This window comes from Aquarana catesbeiana, linkage group LG03 (genome assembly GCF_042186555.1).
Source record: "Aquarana catesbeiana isolate 2022-GZ linkage group LG03, ASM4218655v1, whole genome shotgun sequence".
In the NCBI taxonomy this organism is placed as follows: domain Eukaryota; kingdom Metazoa; phylum Chordata; class Amphibia; order Anura; family Ranidae; genus Aquarana; species Aquarana catesbeiana.
In genome coordinates, this window is record NC_133326.1 from 627167433 (window position 1) to 627191702 (window position 24270).

Consider the following 24270-nt stretch of genomic DNA (forward strand, 5'->3'; position numbering starts at 1 on the left):
CTCCAATGAAGCATTAAATAGTAGCCCATAGACAAACAAGACTCTGTGATGAGAGATGAGAAACATAGACTGTTGAAGAACAGAGCTAAGCACTGACTCCAATTTAAACTCCAAAACATTAATGCCCCGTACACACGGTCGGACTTTGTTCGGACATTCCGACAACAAAATTCTAGGATTTTTTCAGACGGATGTTGGCTCAAACTTGTCTTGCATACACACGGTCACACAAAGTTGTTGGAAAATCCGATCATTCTGAACGCGGTGACGTAAAACACGTACGTCGGGACTATAAACGGGGCAGTGGCCAATAGCTTTCATCTCTTTATTTATTCTGAGCATGCGTGGCACTTTGTCCGTCGGATTTGTGTACACACGATTGGAATTTCCGACAACGGATTTTGTTGTCGGAAAATTTTATATCCTGCTCTCAAACTTTGTGTGTCGGAAAATCCGATGGAAAATGTGTGATGGAGCCTACACACGGTCGGAATTTCCGACAACAAGGTCCTATCACACATTTTCTGTCGGAAAATCCGACCGTGTGTACGGGGCATAAGGCCTCATGCATACAGGGCGTTAGAAAAAACAAGTTGCCAAGCCACTTCCAACGCCAGGAAAAAGCGGCTGTAAAAACTTGCTTTTAGCAGCTTTTTGCATTGGCGTTAATGTACGTTTAGCCGCGCTAGCTTTTAGCAGCGTTTCTCTGCCTCTATTGAAAATCAATGGTTCCATATGAGAGCCCATTGATTTAAATAGAAGTTGCACCACAAGTCGGATCATAATGATCCGACTTACGGTGCGGCTTGTGCGCTGAGGATGTGAAGGGGAACCCTCACCAAATGGAAAATAAAACTGGCGTAGGGTCCCCCCCCCTCAAGAGCATACCAGACTCTTACTGATTTCAAGGGGAACCCCCACCCTATGTCAATGAGTATGGGGTACATTGTACCCCTACCCATTCACCCCAAAAAAAGTGTCTCCTCTCTCCGCTGTCTTCTCCCTCTGTTCTTCCTCCGATGTTCTCTCGATGCTCTCTCCCGCTGTAATGCTGGGTCCGCTGTGTGCCATTACTTAGACATGGGGCGGGGCCACCCGGTGACGTCATCCAGAGGCCCCTCCTCTTTGTGATGTCACCACCCATTGCAAGTGTGGGTCTGTAATGTAACAGATGCTGATTGGAGGGTGGATTGCAATTGCTGGAAATTCATTGTTTTTCTTTACTTGTCTTCAGGGAACTCTTGTCTAGGAAATACGTATGCAAACGTGAACGATCTCAAGGCCCAGATGTCAGAGAATAATCCAAAGGCCAAAGGTGATTTTGTATAACAAGTGTAACTGCTTCTTTCAGCATAAAAAGCTAAAGACATGTCTTACTTTATTTGTGCTACAAATAACAGAAAAATCTCACAAGCTATGTCAATACCTCCAAAACTAAAAAGAAAAATAAACAGTGAATTGCACACACCTAACACACTCTCAATTGTCTGGTATGCTCTGGGGGGGGACCCCACGCCAGTTTTTTTTTCCATTTTGTGGAGGGTTCCCCTTCAGGTCCTCAGTGCACAAGTTGCACCGTAAGTCGGATCATGATCCGACTTGTGGTACGACTTCTATTCATATCAATGGGCTCTCAGAGGGAACCATTGATTTTGAATAGAGGCAGAGAAATGCTGCTAAAAGCTAGCGCGGCTAAACGTGCATTAACGTCAATGCAAAAAGCTACTTTTTTTCCTAAAAAAATATCAAACATGTTTTACTTACCTGCTCTGTTGCAGTGGATTTGCACAGAGCAGCCTGGATCCTCCTCTTCTCAGGTCCCTCTTCTGTGATTCTGGCCCCTCCCTCCTGTCCAATGTCCCCACTGAAAGGTACGCCCCTTTTGCTCGAGCTGGACCTTGGTGGGCACTGAGAGATTTTCTTGATTGATCAGGTAATCGATCGGGTAATCAAGACACCATAGACGTGTATTGGTTATCAAAAGTACAGTGTATTGAAGGATGTTCACATATTATATAGGGTAAAAATATTATACAGTTCCAAGGGGCAGTCCCCAAGAGTATCCAATCACAAGGTTACAAGTATTACAGGTTATACTTATGGGCAGCACAGTGGTGTAGTGGTTAGCACTCTCGCCTAGCAGTAAAAAGGGTCGCTGGTTCGAATCCCAACCCCAACACTACCTGCCTGGAGTTTGCATGTTCTCCCTGTGCCAGCGTAGGTTTCCTCTGGGTACTCCGGTTTCCTGCCACACTCCAAAGACATGCTGGTAGGTTAATTGGCTTCTGTTCAAAATTGGCCCTAGTTGGCCCTAGTATATGAATGTGAGTTGGGGACCTTGGATTGTGGGCTCCTTGAGGGTAGGGACTGATGTGGGTGTACGATGTATGTGCAGAGTGCTGCGTGAATTGGCGGCGCCATATGGGTACCTTAAATAAAAAAAATAGAGATGATTGTAGACATGCACCCACACTCACTCTGGATGGACTGGTGTTTTTATTTAACTATGTACTTTACAGTGTCACATATTTGCATAGTATTCTGCCTAGAGATATGACTACAAAGTTCTTATCTATCTTAACCTTTAACAAAACTATAGCATTTGCAACATCGGTCCAAGGCTGAGGTGTGCAATACGCAATGTCTCTTGATAATGTTCCGAGATAAGTCTCACTTTGCGACCACAGGCGGTTTCCTGCTAGCTGCAACTGCACATTCTTCAATAAGAAATACATGTTTTTGCAAATAAGCCTTGCGTGTGCATTTGAGCTTCTTCTAACATAAGCAGTTTATAAGTTCAACTTAAAGCATTACTCTAGACTATGTGTCTTTCTAATGAACCATTCCCTAACACCCACAGCAAGCAGCTTGCTATGGGGGCACCCGAGCTGAGTCACAGCTTCGTGGGTCAATTCAGACACAAAGCCCTGACCTGGCCCCGCCCCCTCTCTGCCCTGATTGGCTAGCTGACTTTGACAACAGCGGGAGCCAATGGCGCCGCTGCTGTGTGTCAGCCAATCAGGAAGGAGAATCTCGGAAATCCGAAGGACTCGTGGACATCACTGGACAGAGAGGGACAGAGAGTGTTAGGGGGGCTGAGGGAGGCTGCTACAAACAGAAAGCTTTTTATCTTAATGCATAGAATGCATTAAGATAAAAAAACCTTCTGACTTTACAACCCCTTTAAAGTATAACTAATGGCAAAACTTTACACAAGGGGATTAGTCACCACGGCCATCTTTTTGTAGCCCGTCGGAAGTGACTTTGTTCTCACACTGAGAACAAAGCACCCGGCCGTAGTGATACACTACAGGCGCTGGGCGGAAGCTGCTCGGCATGATGGATTGCGCCGCAAAGCAGCTCCAAACCCCGCCAATGAAGCGCCTCATCTGCAATCTCGTGATTGCATAGACATTGCGCTTCCCATAGTGCACTGTGTCTGGCGTCCGAACACAGTGCACTTAAGGACTTTTTATTTTGTGACTGCCTGGGGGGGGGCAGTGCCCCCCTATGGACAGACCGCCACTGCTTATAAGGTATAAGCAATGCGCTATGTCCGTATAGGACTGAGAGTAACCGTAAATCTGGATACCCTAAAGGCCCGTACACACGATCAGACTTTTTGACAACAAACATGCAAATTAGCTGTTTTGGAGCAACATTTGACCATGTGTACGCTCCATCGGACAAACTTTTTCTGTTTCCATCGAACTTTTGTTGGCTGTGCGAACGCACAAACTTTCCGGCAACAAAAGTCCGATGGAGCAAAGTCCAATCGTGTGTACACAAAACCATCTGACTTTTGTACAAACTACAGTACGCAGCCACGAGAATGTTTCCAGCATGATCCCATCGCGCTGGTTCTCGGCGACAGGGTAATGTACATCTTGTGCTGGCTGCAATAGGAAAAACACATTTTCCTACTGCGACGGGAGCAAGAGGGAATTCCCCTCTGGGGGAATACCAGGCCCTTCGGTCTGGTATGGATTTTAAGGGGAACCCCCTACACCGAAAAGACGGCGTGGGGCCCCCCAAAATCCATACCAGACCCTTATCCGAGCACGCAGCCCGGCCGGTCAGGAAAGGGGGTGGGGACGAGCAAGCACCCCCCCTCCTGAACTGTACCAGGCCGCATGCCCTTAACATGGGGGGGTGGGTGCTTTGGGGAGGGGGCGCCCTGCGGCCCCCCCACCCAAAAGCACCTTGTCCCCATGTTGATGAGGACAAGGGCCTCTTCCCGACAACCCTGGCCGTTGGTTGTCGGGTTCTGTGGGAGAGGGGCTTATCGGAATCCAGGAGCCCCCTTTAATAAGGGGGCCCCCAGATCCCAGCCCCCCACCCTATGTGAATGAATATGGGGTACATCGTACCCCTACCCATTCACCTAGGGAAAAAAGTGTCAATAAAAAAAACACACTACACAGGTTTTTAAAGTAATTTATTAGGCAGCTCCGGGGTCTTCTTCTGACTTCGGGGGTCTTCTTCCGACTTCGGGGGTCTCTCCGGCCTCTTCTCCCGGTGTCCGGTTCTTCTCTGCTCTCTCTGGCCTCTTCTCCCGGTGTTCAGTTCTTCTGCCGGCTCCTCTGCTATCTTCTGCTGCTCTTTTGCTAGCGGTGGCCCGGTCTTCTACTTTGTCTTCTTCCCTCTTCTTTTCTTCCGATGTTGACATGACGCTCTCTCCCGCTTTAATGCCGTCTGAGCGCTCCGCAATGACTTATGTCCGCAATGACAATGACATCCGATGACCACGTCCCCTCATGAGGTCACAGTCCCAGGATGCCCTGGGACTGTGACCTCATAAGGGGACGGGGTCACCGCATATATAAGTCATTGCGGAGCACTCAGACAGCATTACAGTGGGAGAGAGCGTCGTGTCAACATCGTAAGAAAAGAAGAGGGAAGTAGACGACACAGAAGTCTGGGCCACCGCTAGCAAAAGAGCAGCAGAAGATAGTGGAGGAGCCGGCAGAAGAACCGGACACTGGGAGAAGAGGTCGAACACCGGGAGAAGACGCTGGAGAGCAGGAGAAGAAGAGGCCGGATAGAGCGGCGAAGTCGGAAGAAGACCCCCGAAGTCGGAAGAAGACCCCAGGAGCTGTCTAATAAATTACTATAAAAACCTGTGTAGTGTGTTTTTTTTTTTATTGACACTTTTTTCCCTAGGTGAATGGGTAGGGGAACGATGCACCCCATACTGATTCACATAGGGTGGAGGGCCGGGATCTGGGGGCCCCCTTATTAAAGGGGCTCCTGGATTCTGATAAGCCCCCGCCCGCAGACCCCAACAACCAACGGACAGGGTTGTCGGGAAGAGGCCCTTGTCCTCCTCAACATGGGGACAAGGTGCTTTGGGGTAGGAGGGGCCGCAGGGGGCCTCCCCAAAAGCACCCACCCTCCATGTTGAGGGCATGCGGCCTGGTAAGGCTCAGGAGGGGGGCGCTCACTCGTCCCCACCCCCTTTCCTGACCGGCCGGGCTGCGTGCTTGGATAAGGGTCTGGTATGGATTCTGGGGGGACCCCCACTCCGTTTTTTCGGCGTAGGGGTTCCACTTAAAATCCATACCGACCTAAGGGCCTAGTATTCCCCTGGAGGGGAACCCATGCTTTTTTTTTATTTAAAATTTGGCGTGGAGTTCCACCTCATGATTGATAACAAACACAGTGCCGGGCATTGGCGGGGATCCAAGTCGGATTCCCGCACCAGTGTGAACCCGGCTCGCAAGGTGTTAATCTCGCCGATAAAAGCGGCGAGATTGACACAATATCAGACAACAATACAGAAGTTTTACCAAAGGGTGGTGGTAAAGAGCTGAAAAACCACGTGATTTGGTGAAAGTTGGCTGAAAAAGTTCTGCCGTGTGTATGCAATACAAACTTATGGCCAATGCCCTTTGTACAAAAGTCCAAGGGAAAGTTTGTACAAAGTCCTATCGTGTGTATGAGGCTTAAGAATCAGGGACCACCCAACTCTTTTCAAATTTACTTTAAGAAGGAGAATAAGAAGTGCAGAAGGATAGATGAGAAGGACCAGCCAGCCTAAAAGAAAGGGGAGAGAACGAGAAGGGGGGGAGAGGGAGAAAAAAAATGGGGGGGGATTAAGTTTGATACATTATATGCTGTTATGGGTTGGTGCACTTAAAGTGGTTGTAAAGTCTCAAGGTATTTCACCTTTTCAAGAAGAGGATCCGGGCTGCTCTGTGCATTGAGCAAGTAAGTATAGGTATGTTTGTTATTTAAAAAAAAAATGTAAAGCTAGCTTTACAACCACTTTAAGAGCTCTTTCACACTGGGGCGGTAGGGGTGGTAGCGGAAAAGCACTGCTAGTTTTAACGGCTCTTTACCGCTGTTATAGCAGCGCTTTGGCGCCGCTTTTAGGGCGGGAGCGGGACCCTTTTAACCCCCTAGAAGGGATTATAAAGGATTAAAAGTGCCCATGTAGCTGCCCATGCATTTCAATGGGCAGGGGCGGTGGAGGAGCGGTGTATACACCGCTCACAAACCGCCCTAAAGATGCTGCTTGCAGGACTGTTTCTAACGTCCTGCAAGCACACCGCCCGAGTGCTTGGGCTTTCACACTGGGACTGCAGATGAGGCATTTTTTCTCAGGCGCTTTACAGGTGCTATTTTTAGCGCTAAAGTGCCTGAAAAATGCCCCAGTTTGAAAGGGGTCTTAAGTGTTTGTTACCCCAACTTTTCATATTCCTGATATGTTCTTGCTGTATCATGTACTTGTATGAGAAAGTATCCTGTTCTCTTTGTATTGTTACCCTTTGTGTAAAATCCCTGGTGTTCCTGTCAGTCCCTGTGCTTTCCTATTAAAAACTGACCACACTAAGCTGGGGAACACACCATGGGGAGTTCTCTAGCTATGCTGGGAACTCAGCCTGCTCTCCTCCAATGATCAGACTTGGCCTGACATGCCCGCGCTGCACAGCCTTTCACTGGAAGCTCAGTGTGCTGCTGCTTCCCCCCCCCCCCCCCATGTATAGTGTTTTTTTTCCCTATGTTGAATGGATTGAGTGGAAGAGAGATCAAGGAGGAAGCTGGTATATCCTGTATTATCCATATATCTGGAAATCGGAGAGGAACCACTTTTGTGTGGATCAAAGGCACAGTTAGACCATACTAGAGGTCACATACCCCAGGTGAGGGCACATCGGGTGAAGGGCACCTCACGCTGCATGATATAAGTTATTGCACATGGTGGTGTAATAAGAAGAGGATCATCATTATAAATATTACTAACATATTTTTTCGGGCTATTCAAGTGTATTTGTATTCACATATGTTATATGCATGGTATTAATTTGTTGGCATATATGCATTTTTATTTATTTCTATTTATTTATGATTTTGTTGTTACAAAATGAATTTAATTGCAAAGAGATATCTCTCATGGGTTATATTTAAAGTGGCAGCACTTATGATGGAATACATTTATTTGCAATAAATAATTTATAGTGTGAAGCAGGGCACCATTTATTTATTTGTTTTACTTTATTGGACTTTTGTCTTCTACTGTTTCATGATCGTATGTTATGCTTTAGTGCAGGTGGACCCTTTGGATCCCATTCACAGTAACCTTCCCTGTAACTTCAATCCCCATACTAACCCTCGATGTAATGCTAACACAATAACCCTTCCTTTACACTAACACTAACACTAAAATGAATCTTCCCTGTAACCCCAAACTTAACACTAACCTTTCCTACAGCCCTAGCACTACACCCCCCCCCCCTTTACACACTTACCTTTCCTATACCAGGATCCATTTAGCAAAAGACAGCTGTATTTGCTGTGAATGGCCCTATAGAATCTTTTGGAACTAGGGGGAATAGCTAGGAATGCAAAACATCAAGAGTTTCTTATACCATCTGTAGGCTCAGTCACAACTCCATCTCTCTATAATTCCAGCTATCAAGAATACACAAGATCGTTTAACATTGGTTCTGGTCATTTTCTTAATTTTGGTGTTCCTTATTCTGGTTATCTTTACAAGTCTTCTGTTTGTTTACTGTAAGTATAAATTAACCACAATTTAGATAAAATCCTTGTTCTTTTTGGGATGATTGAAAAAGAGCTTTGACCAATCAGGGCGCAGTGTATGCTGGTTGTTAAGGAGCGGGGCCGTAAAGCCGTCCGCCGCGTCCTTAACAACCGATGAGTCATCAGCTGTGAATGGGTTTCCCCACTGACAGTTGAATAAAAAAAAAGTGGCGGTAAAAAAAAGAAAGAAAGAAAACTACCCTTATCCGAGCATGCAGCCTGGCAGGTCAGGAAAGGGGAGGGGATGAGCAAGCCCCCCCCTCCTGAACAATACCAGGCCACTTACCCTCAACATGGGGGGGTGGGTGCTTTGAGGCAGAGGGGCTCTGCCCCCCCCACCCCATAGCACTTTGTTCCCATGTTTATGGAGACAAGGGCCTCTTCCCAACAACCCTGGGCTGTGGTTCTGGGCTCTGCCCCTCACCCTGGGCTCAGCTCCCCCCACCCCAAAGCACCTTGTCCCTATATTGAGGGACACTATTTTTTTTTTTTTTTTAATAAAGGACTTGTTAAAAACGGTTTCTTGTGATTTTTACTTTTTGACACTTTTCTGGTGAATGGGTAGAGGTATGAGGTACCCAATACCCATTCACACAGGGGGGGGGGGCAGGATCTCGGGGACCCCCTGTTAAAAAGGGCTTCCAGATTTTGATATGCTCCCTGCTCGCAGACCCTGACAACCACAGCCCAGGGTTGTCAGGAAGAGGCCCTTGTCCCCATGAACATGGAGGCGGTGGAAGAACTCCCCTGCCCAAAAGCACCCACCCACCCATGTTAAGGGCATGTGGCCTGGTATGATTCAGGAGGGAGAGGGGCGGAGGCGCTCGCTCGTCCCCTCCCCTTTCCTGACTTGCCAGGCTGCATGCTTGGATAAGGATAAGGTATGAATTTTGGGGGGGACCCCACACCATTTTTTATTTTGTCATGGGGTTCCCCTTAAAATCCATCCCAGACCTGAAGGGCCTGGTATGGACTTAGGGGGGCCCCATGTTGTTTTTTTCTTTATTTTTTCAATAGCCGGGTGCTGGCAATTGTAACCGCTAATCATTTTAAATGGGATTTGACTAGTTTTTTTTTCTTTAGAAATGTCATTTTTATTGTAGCATGTTTTATGCATGCTACAGATACGCCACTTTACGGGCACATTAAGGGGACCCCCCAGGCACTGAATTTAAAGGAATTTTTCCATTTGTATTGCATTTATGCATTTTAGGCATTATTAAAATCACTGCTCCTGAAAAAGTGATTGTTTTTAAAAAAAACTATTTTATTGATACATGTCCCCCAGGGCAGTACCCAAGTACCCAAACCCCCATACCCCTTTCATGGACATTTACTTGCATATGAGCCTTAAAATTAGGCACTTTTGATTTTTTTTGTTCGGCTCCCATAGACTTCAATGGTGTTCGCCATTTATGTTAGAACATTTCGGTTCGCAGCAGAACTCCCGAACAGGGGGGTGTTCTGCCTGTCCCTATATTATATAAATACACACTCTATATTTTCAAAAGTATTGGGATGCCTGCCTTTAAAAGCACGTGAACTTTAATGGCATCCCAGTCTTATGCCCTGTACACACAGTCGGACTTTCCGACGGAAAATATGCGATCGGAGCTTGTTGTCGGAAATTCCGACCGTGTGTGGGCTCCATCGGACATTTTCCATCGGATTTTCCGACACACAAAGTTTGAGAGCAGGCTATAAAATTTTCCTACAACAAAATCCGATCGCGTCAATTCCAACCGTGTGTGGACAATTCCAACGCACAAAGTGCTACGCATGCTCAGATGAAATTCCGAGACGGAACAGCTCGGTCTGGTAAAATTAGCGTTCGGAATGGATAGAGCACTTTCGTCAGGCTGCAATGTTTAAAATAGTTTAATGCAGCACACTCTCTTCTTCTTTATAATGCTAGAAGAATGAAGTAGTTTTGCTGCTCATATTCACACAGACTTCTCACAAACTTCTTTCTTTATTATTTCTCGTGATTTCATCAATGTATTTTGATTTGTCACATCTGACAAAAATCTATATATTATTTTTTTTTTTTGGTTTGTATTTTTTTCAAGCCTGATTTTATTTTTTGTTTTATTTATTTTTTGGTTTGTATTGTTTTCAAGCCTGATCTTCTTGTTAATTATTTTTATTTTTTGATTTTACATCCTGAATATTTTTGTGTGTGTTTTGTGTGTCAAGTTATCACAACACCATTATTATCTTGTATTATTTCATCTCAAGGAGATTGCTTGGTGTTGGTGTCTCTTGTTAATTTCACATTGTAGTTTACAAATGTACCTGCCTCCTCACAAACAAACTGTCCTTTTTGAAGGAAAACACACATAGGCGAGTCTAATTGAAACAAAAAATCCTTTATTAAGGGCTCAGAACCAAACAAAGAGGGAGGCAACGCTGGAGAAACAGCAGAAATTGGCGAAGCCATTGACCCCTGGGGCAGACATCAATTATTTTACTGCAAAATTGGTGGCCTGAGGAGTCCATATGTAAGGGAGTGCAGTCTGGTCCAGAAGTCCAAGAGATCCTGAAAGCAGCAGATGATATCTGTGTCCCCAGGCTGTGGTCATACAAGAGCCTGCATCTTTTGCCAGACCAGACTGAACCCAGGGTCATCACTCTCTGGTCTTCCTTCCACGTTTCCTTCCATGCTGTGGCTCTGGTGGTGGAGTTGTGGCAGGAGGAGGAGGATGGTCCAACTCACTCAGGTGGGTTTTGTGTGTGATTTCGCCCCTCACCCCCTTAGTTAAGACTTTATAAATAAATAAATAAGTTGGCCCTCCTGCTTGCCCTGCAGTTTGGTGGCAGCCATGCAGGCAAAGGCCTCTTCAGGAGTGGGGGTGGCTCTGAGGGACGCAGAAGCCTCCTGAATCAGCCTGAGTTCTGAATCCTGCACGTAACTCCCCTTCCTCGTTCTTTTGGTTGGAAGACGGAGGGGGGGAACCTGCGATTCGGTCAGGCTCCTACTGGGCCCGGCCTACTCCTGGCTGCCACTTAGCCCCTCCTCCTCCTGGCTGCCACTAACCCCCGCCTCCTCCTGGCTGCCACATTCCAAAGCCTCCTCCTGTGTACCACATTCCACAGCCTCCTCCTTGCTGAGGTCTTCCTGTGTATGAAAAAGGGGCATAGTTTGAGTTTTTTATTCATCAATCACACACAATTTTCACCTCATGATTGTTGCAAATTGAATGTTAACAAATATAACAGATTATCATTCTGAGTCCAGCATTTTTCATTCTTGTCCCAATTATTTTTGCCCACTACTGTCTATTGATATGTCAAACACTTTATTAAATCAGCAATTAGTGATTAATTATAACATCTAGTAAACATCATTTATTTATTGACCAGAAATCTGTAGAAGAATGCTATACCTGGCTCCAGCTGGGCTCCTCCACTTCTTCCTGGCTGGAAGTCCCAGGTTGGACATCGGAAGCCTCAGCTGGGGTGGAAGGAAGAGTGGAAGGAAGGGTTGAGAGGGATTCCCTGACTTCAGTCTGGTCTGACAGAAATCGCAGTCTCTCATAGTACCACAGTCTGGGGACATAAATGTCATCTGCTGCAGCTCCGGATCTCCGGATTTGGCTTTTAAATAGGGGATGGTTGCTGTGGCGACCACTGGCTTCACCAACTCCAGCAGTTTCTCCAGCGCTGTCTGCCTCTTTTGTTTATGATTATAATGCAGGTGTTTGACCTGCCACAGACAGGGCAGCTCCCTGTATTTGTCTATGAACAGGGGGAGGAAGTTGTGGTCATTGAAGCCATCCATTTTATCTGCAAGACACAACACAAGACAAACCCTAATGTCATGTGAAACCCTCCTAATCTTGTTACAATATTGGCCTCAATCTAGAAGCAGTATAGATCCAAGTTTAGATCTTACCTTCGTTATCACGATCGGCGCCTCCGATACTCCTTCCTCCACTCACAGATAATACGTACTATGCACGCGTGTTACGCTTTATATACACTGCGCATGCGTGAAACTCCGCCTGCCCCTGATGTTCTTTCTAGTCTATTCCCCGCCCCTTCTTGTTCGGCGCACATGGCGGAGACACAACAGGTGCATGCTAATTACAGCAACGAGGAGGAGGTGGAGGAAAGCCCGGAGCCTGAAACGTCCCGATCCAGAAGGAGATGATTTAAGGCCTCAAATATGTCCTTTGGGGAGATGTTGGAGATGGTCGACATACTGAAAAGGACCAACTATGACGGGAAGTATGGACCTTACCCCAACCCCAATGTCAGAAAGGCCAAGATCATGGCGAAAGTGGTCAAAAGTCTGCAGAATAATTTCAGGGTACAACGATCGAAAGATCAGCTCAGGAAGCGATGGTTGGACCTCAAATTAAGGGAGCACGAGCAGTACAGAAGGATCAGGAGAGTGCTGCAAAAAAGTAAGTAGTTGTGCTGTGTTCCTATTCTTTATTTTTATTACATTCGTGCTGCTCCATGTGCTTTTCTTAAGTGTTGTACAGTTTAAAATGGCAACTTTCATGTTCATGGACACATTATTCGTTCGTATGAAACATTGTTCGTTCGGCCTAGAAAACACCATTGTTTTGGCCATATGCATTTGAATACATTTTTTATGGCCTACTTCTCCTAAAATAATTTGGTTGTGTAGATGGGTTTGTAACTAGAATGAAATGCAAACTAGATTCTGTGTAAGGAGAGGACACTCAGCAGCAGTTTTCACATCTGAACGCTGGAGCACTAGTGTGGGACACAAGAACACCCTTTTTATTAGGGGGCCCCACACAGGTGCTCCAGTGTATACTATAGGGGTGTCTCCATCTGTGAAGCTTGCACAAAACAGGTAAGTATTCAAGCTTGACAAAGGACAAAAATATTTCTTCATCTTGGAACTCTGACCAAACAGACAATTGTATCCCACTTCCAAGCAATGTTTCATATTCCGATTTCTGCCATCAAATATCTGTGTGCTAAGTATACCTATTTTTTTTAACATAGGAGATAAAAGACTCGGAGGACACCCTTCTGCCGAGGAGACAACAGACCCCCAACCTCAGGAAGAAGTGGAGACCCACCAAAGACAACAGGAGGAGGAGGAGGAAGGAGACGTGGTGGAAATTGTCACCACAACAGGTGAGTGTCTGCGACCACAGGCTCAGGTAAGAGATGGATGCCGGCATATTTATAATATATGGTGTGTTTTTGTTTCTATCTTTTTAGGTGATCGTGATGTTGTGGATCCAGGTCATTTCACCTCTGAAAGTGCACAGATCCTGATCGGGGAGATCATGGGGTGTAATAGTTACTTGGAAAACATCCATAAAAACATCAACGATGTTCAAAAAAAATGAAGAACATCATTGATGTTTTAGGGAGAGTTTAAAACCCCTCCAAATCCCTTCCCTTTTTTGTGCTTTTTGGGATCTAAAAATTTCAATTTTTTTTTTACATATTCAAGAAAAAACTAATTTTGAAGATGCACACAGTGTGTCAACATGTGCTATCTGCCATCACGGGAGATCAATGTATGCGTTTTGGGGGTGCAACCCCTTCATCAATAATAAAGTAGATGGGAGGAAGGGGTTGCACCCCCAAAACACGTCCCTTGATCCCCCGTGATGGCAGGTAGCACATGTTGACATTCGGCAATTTGTGTGCATCTTCAAAATTTGGCTTTTCCAGGGGTGACTTCACCCCATCTGAACGCAATATGGTGTCCTTTTATGAAAGTGCGGTAAAATACCGCTTTTCAGTTCTCAGGCATTCTCAGAGGAGATCGCTCTCCTCTGAGTGCCTGTTTATGAAAGTGTGTAGATCACTTCTCATGTTGAGTTGAGGAGCGATCTACAAACGCTGGGAACTCCTGAGAATGGCTCCTCTCACTATAATCTCGTGTGATGTAGCAGGATTACAGTATGAGGAACTATAAAATACCAAAGTTTAACACAAATCAGCACACATTATTGTCCAACATATTAATAAAATAATAAAGATAAATTCCCCCTACACAATATACATTAACCTAATTATAAAAAAAACATTGTTTTTATCAATATTTAAAGATCATACATGTCCCTATTTAAATGTGAATGGTGTATAGTAAATGAATGTAATGCACATATGTAATGCAGCTATACACCATTCATATAAATGCAAAATACATTTATAATCATTAAAAAAATAATTTTAATAAAGTATACAAGTATAAATATTTATTAATAAATTAAAATAAAATATATTTCATTATAGATAAACATAAAAATTGATAAACTGGTGCGATGCGTGAACACTGCGAATCCACTGCGGGTTCCCGCATCGCACCGACTCGCATGTCAGTTCACACTGCCATATGCGAATCGCCGGGGAGTGTCAATACATAGTTAATGACACCCCCAGATCAGCTTGCATATCGCACTGCGAACTGACAGTTCGGACATGAATCGGATCGCATATGTGTGAACACACATGCGATTCGATTCTGGTCCGAACAGAAAAAAGGGTCCTGTGCGTGTTTGCACCGAATGCGGTGCGATATCAGCCATACTATCTGTACAGCTGATATCGCACCGCACAGACATCGCATGTAATGTGAATGGCAGTGTGCTGCGAATAACATGCGATGCCTGTGCGATGTCCGGCATCGCACAAGTGTGAACTGGGCCTAAAAGTTAACAACACCCCCAAATCAGTTCACATATCGCAGTGCGATCTGCAAACTCGTACAGTAATCGAATCGCATGGGTGTGAACACCCATGCGATCCGATTCCTGCACCATTACATAGTTTGCACTGCGATCTGTGAAATGATCTGGGGGTGTCATTAACTTTACATTGACACCCGCAGTGGTGCGCAGATGTCAATGTAGGTGCGATGTGAAAACCCGCACAGGAATCACGCTGGTTCACGCATCGCACAAGTGTGAACCCAGCCAGAGACGTGAACATCTAAAAAAAATATATATAAATATCTATATATATATATATATATATATATATATATATATATATATATGTATCTATATATATAGATACATATATATATATATCTATATATAGCTATATATAGATATATATATATATATGTGTATATATATATATATATATATATGTGTATATATATATATATATATATATATATATATATATATATATATATATATATATATATATATATATGTATGTATATATATATGTATATATATGTATGTATATATATGTATATATATGTATGTATGTATGTATATGTATGTATATATATGTATGTATATGTATGTATATATATGTATATATATATATATATATATATATATATATATATATATATTTATTTATATATATATATATATATATATATATATATATATACACACATACACACACTATAAATTCCTATCCTGCTGGTTTTGGGGTGTGTAATGGTGGGGAAGATGTGCTCTGACTGGTGAAAGAAAGAAGTCATAAGACTTCTTGCTTTCTCCAGAATATCAGCCAGTTTCAGGCTTTTCACTCTAATTCTCCACTTCTGAAATGGTGAATCAGAAAGTGAGAATTCTGCCACAGATCGCCAGTGAGGTGCTGAGATCGCACCTTCATAAACTGGCCGTTTCTGTGAAGTCAGTTACAAATTCTCACTGTGCTGAGATAATCAGCGGAGAACATGTTCTCCGCTGATTATCTCAGTTTCATAAACTGGTAATGAGCTGAGATCAGCGGTGAGACTCGGGATCACCGCTGATCTCAGTTTCATAAAAGGACACCTATCAAACACAGTTTAGAAATACTCATGTCTGATATTGCCTTCAATTTCCTTAAAAATTGAACTTTGTAGATTTGTGTCTTTCTTGTTGGTTTTAAACATGCCTGTTTTACCTTAAATGGACATTTCTACTTTTAGTAATGTGACCCAAAAAATTGTTATACAACAAACATGTTGGTTTGTTTTAAAAACCTTTTATAAATGCACATGTGATTGGGGAAAATCCACTTTGCACTACAAGTGCAGTTTCAAGTGTACTTGTAGGGCAAAGTGTCTTTGCCTTTAGTAAATAACACCCAACAGTGCTTTGTAATGTTACACAATCACGCCATTTTCAGGACTCACCACATTTCTGTCAGGGTTAGTTAAAAGAAACACAAGCAGTAAATGTCACCAAAGATTTTAGTAGTTAAAATGATTTTTTTATTTTAAAAATGTTTCAGACATTGTCTGGCATATTGATGGCCCCCCTACCAGCAAAGTAATCAAGGTATCTAAGACGGACCTCACGGCACTCAAGGGGGGCAAGCCAGGACGGCCACTTTCAAGCGCCGTCAGGGTTGGTTCATTATGAATTCTGGCTTCAGGCCCAACTGAGCCAGCATAGTTGGCAGAATTTTGTCTTAAAAAGTTGTGTAGAACACAGCACGCCAGGATGACATGATTCAGTTTGTACTCCGCCACGTGTATGGGTGTAAGAAATAGGCGGAACCAGCTGGCCATGATTCCAAATGTGTTCTCCACCACTCTTCTGGCTCTGGCCAGCCAGTAATTAAAAACCCGGGAATGGGCGCATAAGATGGTCCCCCAGCGCAAACGCTTCATCAGCAACGAAGACGATTGGGAGTCCTTCCACATTGTCCTCTGGAGGTGGCAAGTCCAAGCTGCCATTCTGGAGACGCCTGTAGAATTCCGTCTGGGTGATTACTCCACCATCGGACATCCGGCCATTCTTCCCCACGTCCACATACAAGAAGTCGTAATTAGCCGACACCACCACCAACATCACAATACTATTGAACCCCTTATAGTTGAAATAGTATGACCCCGAGTTGGGTGGCGGGACGATGTGGATGTGTTTCCCATCAATTGCCCCTCCGCAGTTAGGAAAGTCCCACCGCTGGGCAAAGTGGGAGGCCACAGTCTGCCATTCCTGTGGGTTGGAAGGAAACTGTGGAGTCAAACAAGAAAAATAAATAATCATTTTGCACCTAAACAGGGAAAGCAGATTAGACACAAACATTCTTGCCCGACATCAGTATAACATTTATTTTAGGGAGTTTTGAAAGACCAAGGTATAAGGTCCACCTATCAGATTCCCCCTCCCCCCCTCTCATGGGCCATTTCTAACATTTTAGGGGGGGTGGGAGATCTTTTGGACAGGTAACCCTCTCCACTTCATTGAGAGATGAATGCCTAAATAATGTGTATTACTTTGGCCAGCCCCTCCTTACTTACACTATTGACAGCCCACTGGACAGGTAAGAAGTGTCATAATACAAATATATAAATACACATTGTACATATTTTAGCACATTTGGACATTCTGCTATTACCTATCAAGATAATAATAGTATACAAAAACTTTAAACGGTACCATTTGAAAGTATACGGGCAGGCCCTTGCACTACATGCTTTGGGGAATTCATCCATACATCTGACCACAAAAGAGATGGGTATAGGCTGTATGGGTTTGGCAAAGTCAGCAGATAGATGATTGAGGATAGATAGAGAATTGGTATCAGCTGACTTAGCAGTTGGGGGGAGGGAGGGTTCCAAATGATTTGGGGACCCCCCCAAAAAAAGCCTCTGGCACTCTGCCTGAATTTAAAGCACAAATCACATTTTTACACATTTTAGGGGGTATTTAGGGTAAAGCACTACTATGGAGCTGACAAAATACATTGTTAAGTGACTACACAAGGTGCATATAGGCCCAGGAGAGCATGCTGGGGAGGTAAGTGAAGGCAAATATGTATGAAGGACAAAAAAAATAATTACATAAAAAACCAGCATGCATGAGGACAAAGGGGACATTCACAGCATATTACAATCATGGTAATTAGGGATTGAGGAAAGAAATACAATATATTATCAAACATTAAATACAATAAAATGTGATATTAAAGGATAAAAATCTTACCTTAATATACTTCTTCTGCAGGACCTGGATGATGGCAGAACAGGTCTCTGGGATAATGATCCCCAGAGCCTGGGGGGAGATGCCTGTCGAGAACTTCTCCCCGTCGCCAAGTACCGCAGGGTGGCGACTAGCCTCTGCTCCGGAGTGATGGCTTGCCTCATGCAGGTATCCTGCCTGCTAATATAAGGGGTCAGCAAAGCCAACAAATGGTGAAATACGGGTCCGTCATCTGGAGAAAGTTCCTGAAATCATCAGGATTATTCTCACGGATCTCACGGAGCAAAGGCATGTGACAGAACTGGTCACGCTGAAGCAACCAATTCTTGGTCCATGAACTCCTCCCCACCCTGTTCATGGACTGGACTTGTGTCAAGGTAAGGACCCCAACACCAAGCCCCGCACAGCACGAACTCTACGAGGAGTAGGTATACGCAACATGGCTAGAAAACGGTCGGCTGCTCAGAACGAAGTAACAGAACGCACTGAAGAACAGCAAGGCCTGTGAAGAGCGACCTGAAAAACAGCAAGGAGCGGACAAGATCGCACTGAATAATGCAATAAGAATTGACTGCACGCGCTGAAGAGCAGATACAAACCCACAAGCACAAACTGAACAGCAGAAAACGATCTGAAAACCACGAGTCAGAAAAAGCGTGAATCGTCTCTCACCAAACTTTTACTAACACAAGATTAGCAAAAGGAGCCCAAAGGGCGCCGCGCTTGGTTCAGAACTGCCCTTTTCTAGTCTCGTCGTACGTGGTATACGTCACCGCGTTCTTGGCGATCGGAAATTCCGACAACTTTGTGCGACCATGTGTATGCAAAACAAGTTTGAGCCAACATCTGTCGGAAAAAATCTATGGATTTTGTTGTCAGAATGTCCAATCAATGTCCGATCGTGTGTACGGGAATTAGTCCGTAGGGTTCAATATTGAGTAGGTCCACTCTTTGTAGCTATAACAGCTTCAACAGTTCTGGGAATGCTGTCTGCAAGGTTTAGGAGTGTGTCTATGGGAATGTGTCTAAAGACATTGATGAGCGAGTTTGGGGTGGAGGAACTTGACTGGCCTGCGCAGAGTCCTGACCTCAACCCGATAGAACACCTTTGGGATGAATTATAGTGGAGACTGCAATCCAGGCCTTCTCATCCAACATCAGTGCCTGACCTCACAAATGCGCTTCTGGAAGAATGGTCAAACATTCCCACGGACACACTCCTAAACCTTGTAGACAGCCTTCCCAGAAGAGTTAAAACTGTTATATCTGCAAAGGGTGGGCCAACTCAATATTGAACCCTATGGACTAATACTTTTGGCAATATAGTGTGTATGTATGTATGTATATATATATATATATATATATATGCATACACACAGTATCTCACAAAACTGAGTACACCCCTCACATTTTTGTAAATATTTTCATGTGACAACACTGAAAAAATTACACTTTGCTACAATGTAAAGTATTGAGTGCACAGCTTGTATAACAGTGTAAACTTGCTGTCCCCTCAAAATAACTCAACACACAGCCATTAATGTCTAAACCGCTGGCAACAAAAGTGAGTATACCCCTAAGTGAAAATGTCCAAATTGGGCCCAAAGTTTCAATATTTTGTGTGACCACCATTATTTTCCACCACTGCCTTAACCCTTTTGGGCATTGAGTTCATCAGAGCTTCACAGGTTGCCACTGGAGTCCTCTTCCATTCATCCACGACAACATCACGGAGCTGGTGGATGTTAGAGACCTTGCGCTCCTCCACCTTACGTTTGAGGATGCCCCACAGAAGCTCAATAGGGTTTAGGTCTGGAGACATGCTTGGCCAGTACTTCACCTTTACCCTCAGCTTCTTTAGCAAGGCAGTGGTCGTCTTGGAGGTGTGTTTGGAATCGCTATCATGTTGGAATACTGCCCTGCGGCCCAGTCTCCGAAGGGAGGGGATCATGCTCTGCTTCAGTATGTCACAGTACATGTTGGCATTCATGGTTCCCTCAATGAACTGTAGCTCCTCAGTGCCAACAGCACTAATGCAGCCCCAGACCATTACAATTCCACCACCATGCTTGACTGTAGGCAAGACACACTTGTTTTTGTACTCCTCACCTGGTTGCTGCCACAGTTTATCTTGACTATCAGACCACAGGACATGGTTCCAGTAATCCATGTCCTTAGTCTGCTTGTCTTCAGCAAACTGTTTGAGGGCTTTCTTGTGCAACATCTTTAGAAGAGGCTTCCTTCTGGGATGACCATGCAGACCAATTTGATGCAGTGTGCGGTGTATGGTCTGAGCACTGACAGGCTGATCCCCCACCCCTTCAACCTCTGCAGCAATGCTGGCAGCACTCATACATCTATTTCCCAAAGACAAACTCTGGATATGATGCTGAGCATGTGCACTCAACTTCTTTGGTCGACCATGCAAGGCCTGTTCTGAGTGGAACCTGTCTTGTTAAACGGCTGTATGATCTTGGCCACCATGCTGTAGCTCAGTTTCAGGGTTTTGGCAATCTTCTTATAGCCTAGGCCATCTTTATGCAAAGCAACAATTTTTTTTTTCATATCCTCAGAGAGTTATTTTCCCTGAAGTGCCATGCTGAACTTCCTGTGACCAATATGAGAGAGTGAAAGCGATAACACCAAATTTAACACACCTGCTCCCCATTCACACCTGAGACCTTGTAACACTAATGAGTCACATGACACCGGGGATGGAAGATGGCTAATTACAAAGAAATTAAGGGTCTATATTTTTTATCATAGGTGTATTTTAAATGATAGAAACAGAATATCAACCAAAAATCCAGGAAAAACACATGATAAAAATGTTATGAATTGAGTTGCCGTTCAGTGAGTAACAACATAAGTATTTGTGTTGTGGAATCGGAGGAGATAACATGTTATTTATTATTGGCCTTGGAGTTATTGCTTTGACATTATTTTTTTGGTTGAATAATGATTTGATTTGGTAGATTTGGTATATTTTTGGATGCATAGAATGCACTTTTTGGTTAAGTTCTATTGGCAGATAGCATTTCTAATTGTATTTGTTTTCTTTTTTTAATGCATAATAAAAAAAATTGTGGAAAATAATACTTGGCAATGTGTTGTACTTCAAATGACAGTTTGGGAGTCGGTAGTTACATTTAAAAGAAAAACAATATAAAATTGACAAGGGACACCAACATAGTTGTATCTTTGATCTTAAAAACTACAGGATAATGGTGTTGTGGTAACTTGACCAAATAAAAAAAAAAAAAAAAAGCATAATAATATTATTCTTGATATCACTAAAAAAAAAAAAAAAAAGCCTTTGAAAATGTGTTTGCAATAACTCCATCAGTATCACCAGCAAAGCAGCTTCATTATTATATAATTCTCCATTACGAACGCTAGTTTACAAGTCCGACCGCTTCTGGCTCGTCCTTGCATCCGATCATGCGTGTTTGTAGTTTGGACTTTTGTCCGACGGACTTGTGTACACACGCTTGGAAAGTCCGACAACACACATTTGTCCGCGGAAAATGTTAAAACCTGCTAGCCAACATTTGTCCGCGGAAAGTCCGACAACAATTGTCCGATGGAGCATACACACGGTCGGATTTACTGCCAACAGCCTGTCATCGAACATTTCCCGTGGAAAAGTCCGATCGTGTGTACGAGGCTTAAGGCCACATTTTCACTGAGATGCTTCTAAACTGCCAGTAAAACACTGAGCACTTTTAAGGTGTTTTTAAGGCGATTTTGAAGAGCTTTCCATTCATTTCAATGGAGAGGGGTGTTTTTTCACCACCCTGCCAGCGCACTGCCCCAGTGTGAAAACATTCATTGATTTAAATGGAAATAGGTTTTCGTGAGCTTTTCAAAAGCGCCTCAGTGTGAAAGGGGTCTAACTATATAATGATGTCTGCACTACTGCAATATTGTATATCTAATAACTTTTGTAAATTGTTTTGTGTGTCCTACCCAGATGATAGGATCGCAAAAGACATCTCATATCCGTTAAATAATGGTAAGTGATTAAGAGATATTTTTGTCATTCTGATACTTCTGCAAACTGTTTTCTCACTATATGCTGCAATGAAATTTTGGTGAAAAGTAACTTCTAGTTTGACAATCTGTACCTTGTGGTTTTAAAAAGCACCTGTCATTCTTCAATTGCTAGTACTGTGAGGTAGTAAGTCTAGGCCAGTGATGGTGAACCCGTGGCACGCGTGCCACTGCCGGCACGCCGAGTCTTCTCTGTGGGCACGCCAGGAAAACTGAGAAAACACACTGAAACACTGACATCCAATCATGCACCGCAGCCCCCATCGCAAACTACATCTCCCAGAGGTCTGTAGGATAGCGGTGACATGTCCGAGGTGGGTGTGACTAAGAAGAAGCAGCCAGGGGTGACGTGCGGGCGGAAATCCAATCATGAAAGCCGTCTCATCCACACCGTACCCACCATCAAACTACATCTCCCACAAATCTCTGCGGTCAGCAGTGACGTGCTGTGCGTGCTGTGAGACGAGAACATGCGGCTGGGATCAGAGGAGGCTTGCGGGAGACTTGCGGGTGGGAATGAGCTGCTGGAGAGATTGGAAACAGGTAGGAGATGTGGAGTGGACATGTACACTTATCAGTCCGAAGAAAAAGGGGTTCACACCGCTTCAGGCATGTTATCCCATGGATAACTCACTCTGCCTCACTCTGCCATCAGGTGCTAGCTCTGCAAACGTGCACTGCAGACAAGAAAGGTAGCTGGATGAATTAACACCTTTATTGTGTAAGATTAATTAAAATCCAAAACGGTCAATCCATGTACAAAAAGCTAGCTGTTCTTTTTGTACCTCTTCTGTACATGGATTGACTGTTTTGGATTTTACTCAATTATGCACAATAAAGGTGTTAATTTGATGTGCGGCCATCCAGCTACCTTCTTGAGTATCTTTTCAGTCCGTGGTGTCTTGCTTCTTAAAGGCAAAGGCTAAAGCTGCTCCCCTGCTGGTGGGTACCTTTCCCCTTTTAACTTCTTCCTGTCCAGTTTCACTAGCTTCATCCTGGCCCTGTTTCTGGGGCAGGATCCAAGTTAACCCCCAAAATTTGGATTAAATTTATCGTTTTTGTAAAAAAAAAAATGTTTTAGGTAGGTGAGTGTAATGGTCAGGTAGGTGAGTGTAATGGTCAGGTAGGTGAGTGTAATGGTCAGTGCATGTCAGGTAGGTGAGTGTAATGTTCAGGTAGGTGAGTGTAATGGTCAGGTAGGTGAGTGTAATGGTCAGTGCATGTGTCAGGTAGGTGAGTGTAATGGTCAGGTAGGTGAGTGCATGTGTCAGGTAGGTGAGTGTAATGGTCAGGTAGGTGAGTGCATGTGTCAGGTAGGTGAGTGTAATGGTCAGGTAGGTGAGTGTAATCGTCAGGTAGGTGAGTGGATGTGTCAGGTAGGTGAGTGTAATGGTCAGTGCACGTGTCAGGAAGGTGAGTGTAATGGTCAGGTAGGTGAGTGTATGTTGCACAGTGTATTCTGAACACAACACATTCCTGATCCCTGCATTCTGAGCGAATCTGGCAGAATCGTACATTTTTGGTCCCTTAGGGCTCATTCAGAGGGATGATAAGTCCCATCCTCTGTACAGAACCACTGGTAGGTTTAGGTCGGGTTCACACTGGATGAGGGTTTCCCCACATCCAATTCGCATAGCAGGAGAATGTGACCGGCTCTCTATGGAGACGGTTCACATATCTCTGGGGCAGCTGCGGAGCGCACAGCACATGCGTCTTTAGCTCCGTTTCAGGGGCGAATTCAGGCAAAGATTCGGCCCTGATTCGTCCCTGAACCAGAGAATGGAGACGCACAGCTTTCCTGTGCGATCCGCAGCCCGTTTCAGTGTGAACCGAGCCTAAATTCTGTGTTGGCACTTTGAAAGAAATAAGTTGGTTTTGTGTCGCGGTTTGGGCACTCGGGCTCAAAAAGGTTCGCCATCACTGGTCTAGGCCATAGGCACTGCCTGGTCCTTTCAGCAAGTAGGCTAGTATTGCATTTTAGTATGTTTTGGATAGAGCCATGAAAGGTTAGAGACTCTCTGCCCCTATATATAGCAATGCACAAATTGAAGGCAGCCTTACAAGGAAGCAACCTCTTCCTCCTCAAAGGTTCAGCAACACACCTGAAGCCTAATATTGTCAAGACTGCTGAAGACCCCTAATTGTCAAACATGCAAGGTACACATGGACTGGGTGATTGAACTGTGTAGTATTTTTAGCATACATACAGTTCTTTTCACACTTGTGTACATCTTTATGATGGGGTTGCAGAGGTCTACTCCTGGCACATGCCACCTCTGGGCCATAC

General features: G+C 44.3%; 1 protein-coding gene across 3 annotated transcripts in view; it reads left to right on the plus strand.

Annotated features, from left to right (window-relative positions):
* Positions 1–24270, plus strand: part of LOC141133202 (CD209 antigen-like protein C) — a 136758-nt gene that overhangs the window by 12968 nt on the left and 99520 nt on the right. Inside the window, exons 2-4 of one of the 3 annotated variants that reach the window (XM_073622418.1) lie at positions 1235–1315; positions 7915–8016; positions 21904–21945. In XM_073622418.1, the coding sequence (XP_073478519.1) occupies positions 1235–1315; positions 7915–8016; positions 21904–21945 (225 nt within the window). The remainder of the gene's footprint in view (positions 1–1234; positions 1316–7914; positions 8017–21903; positions 21946–24270) is intronic. The other 2 variants (XM_073622419.1, XM_073622420.1) reach the window with 2 other exon arrangements.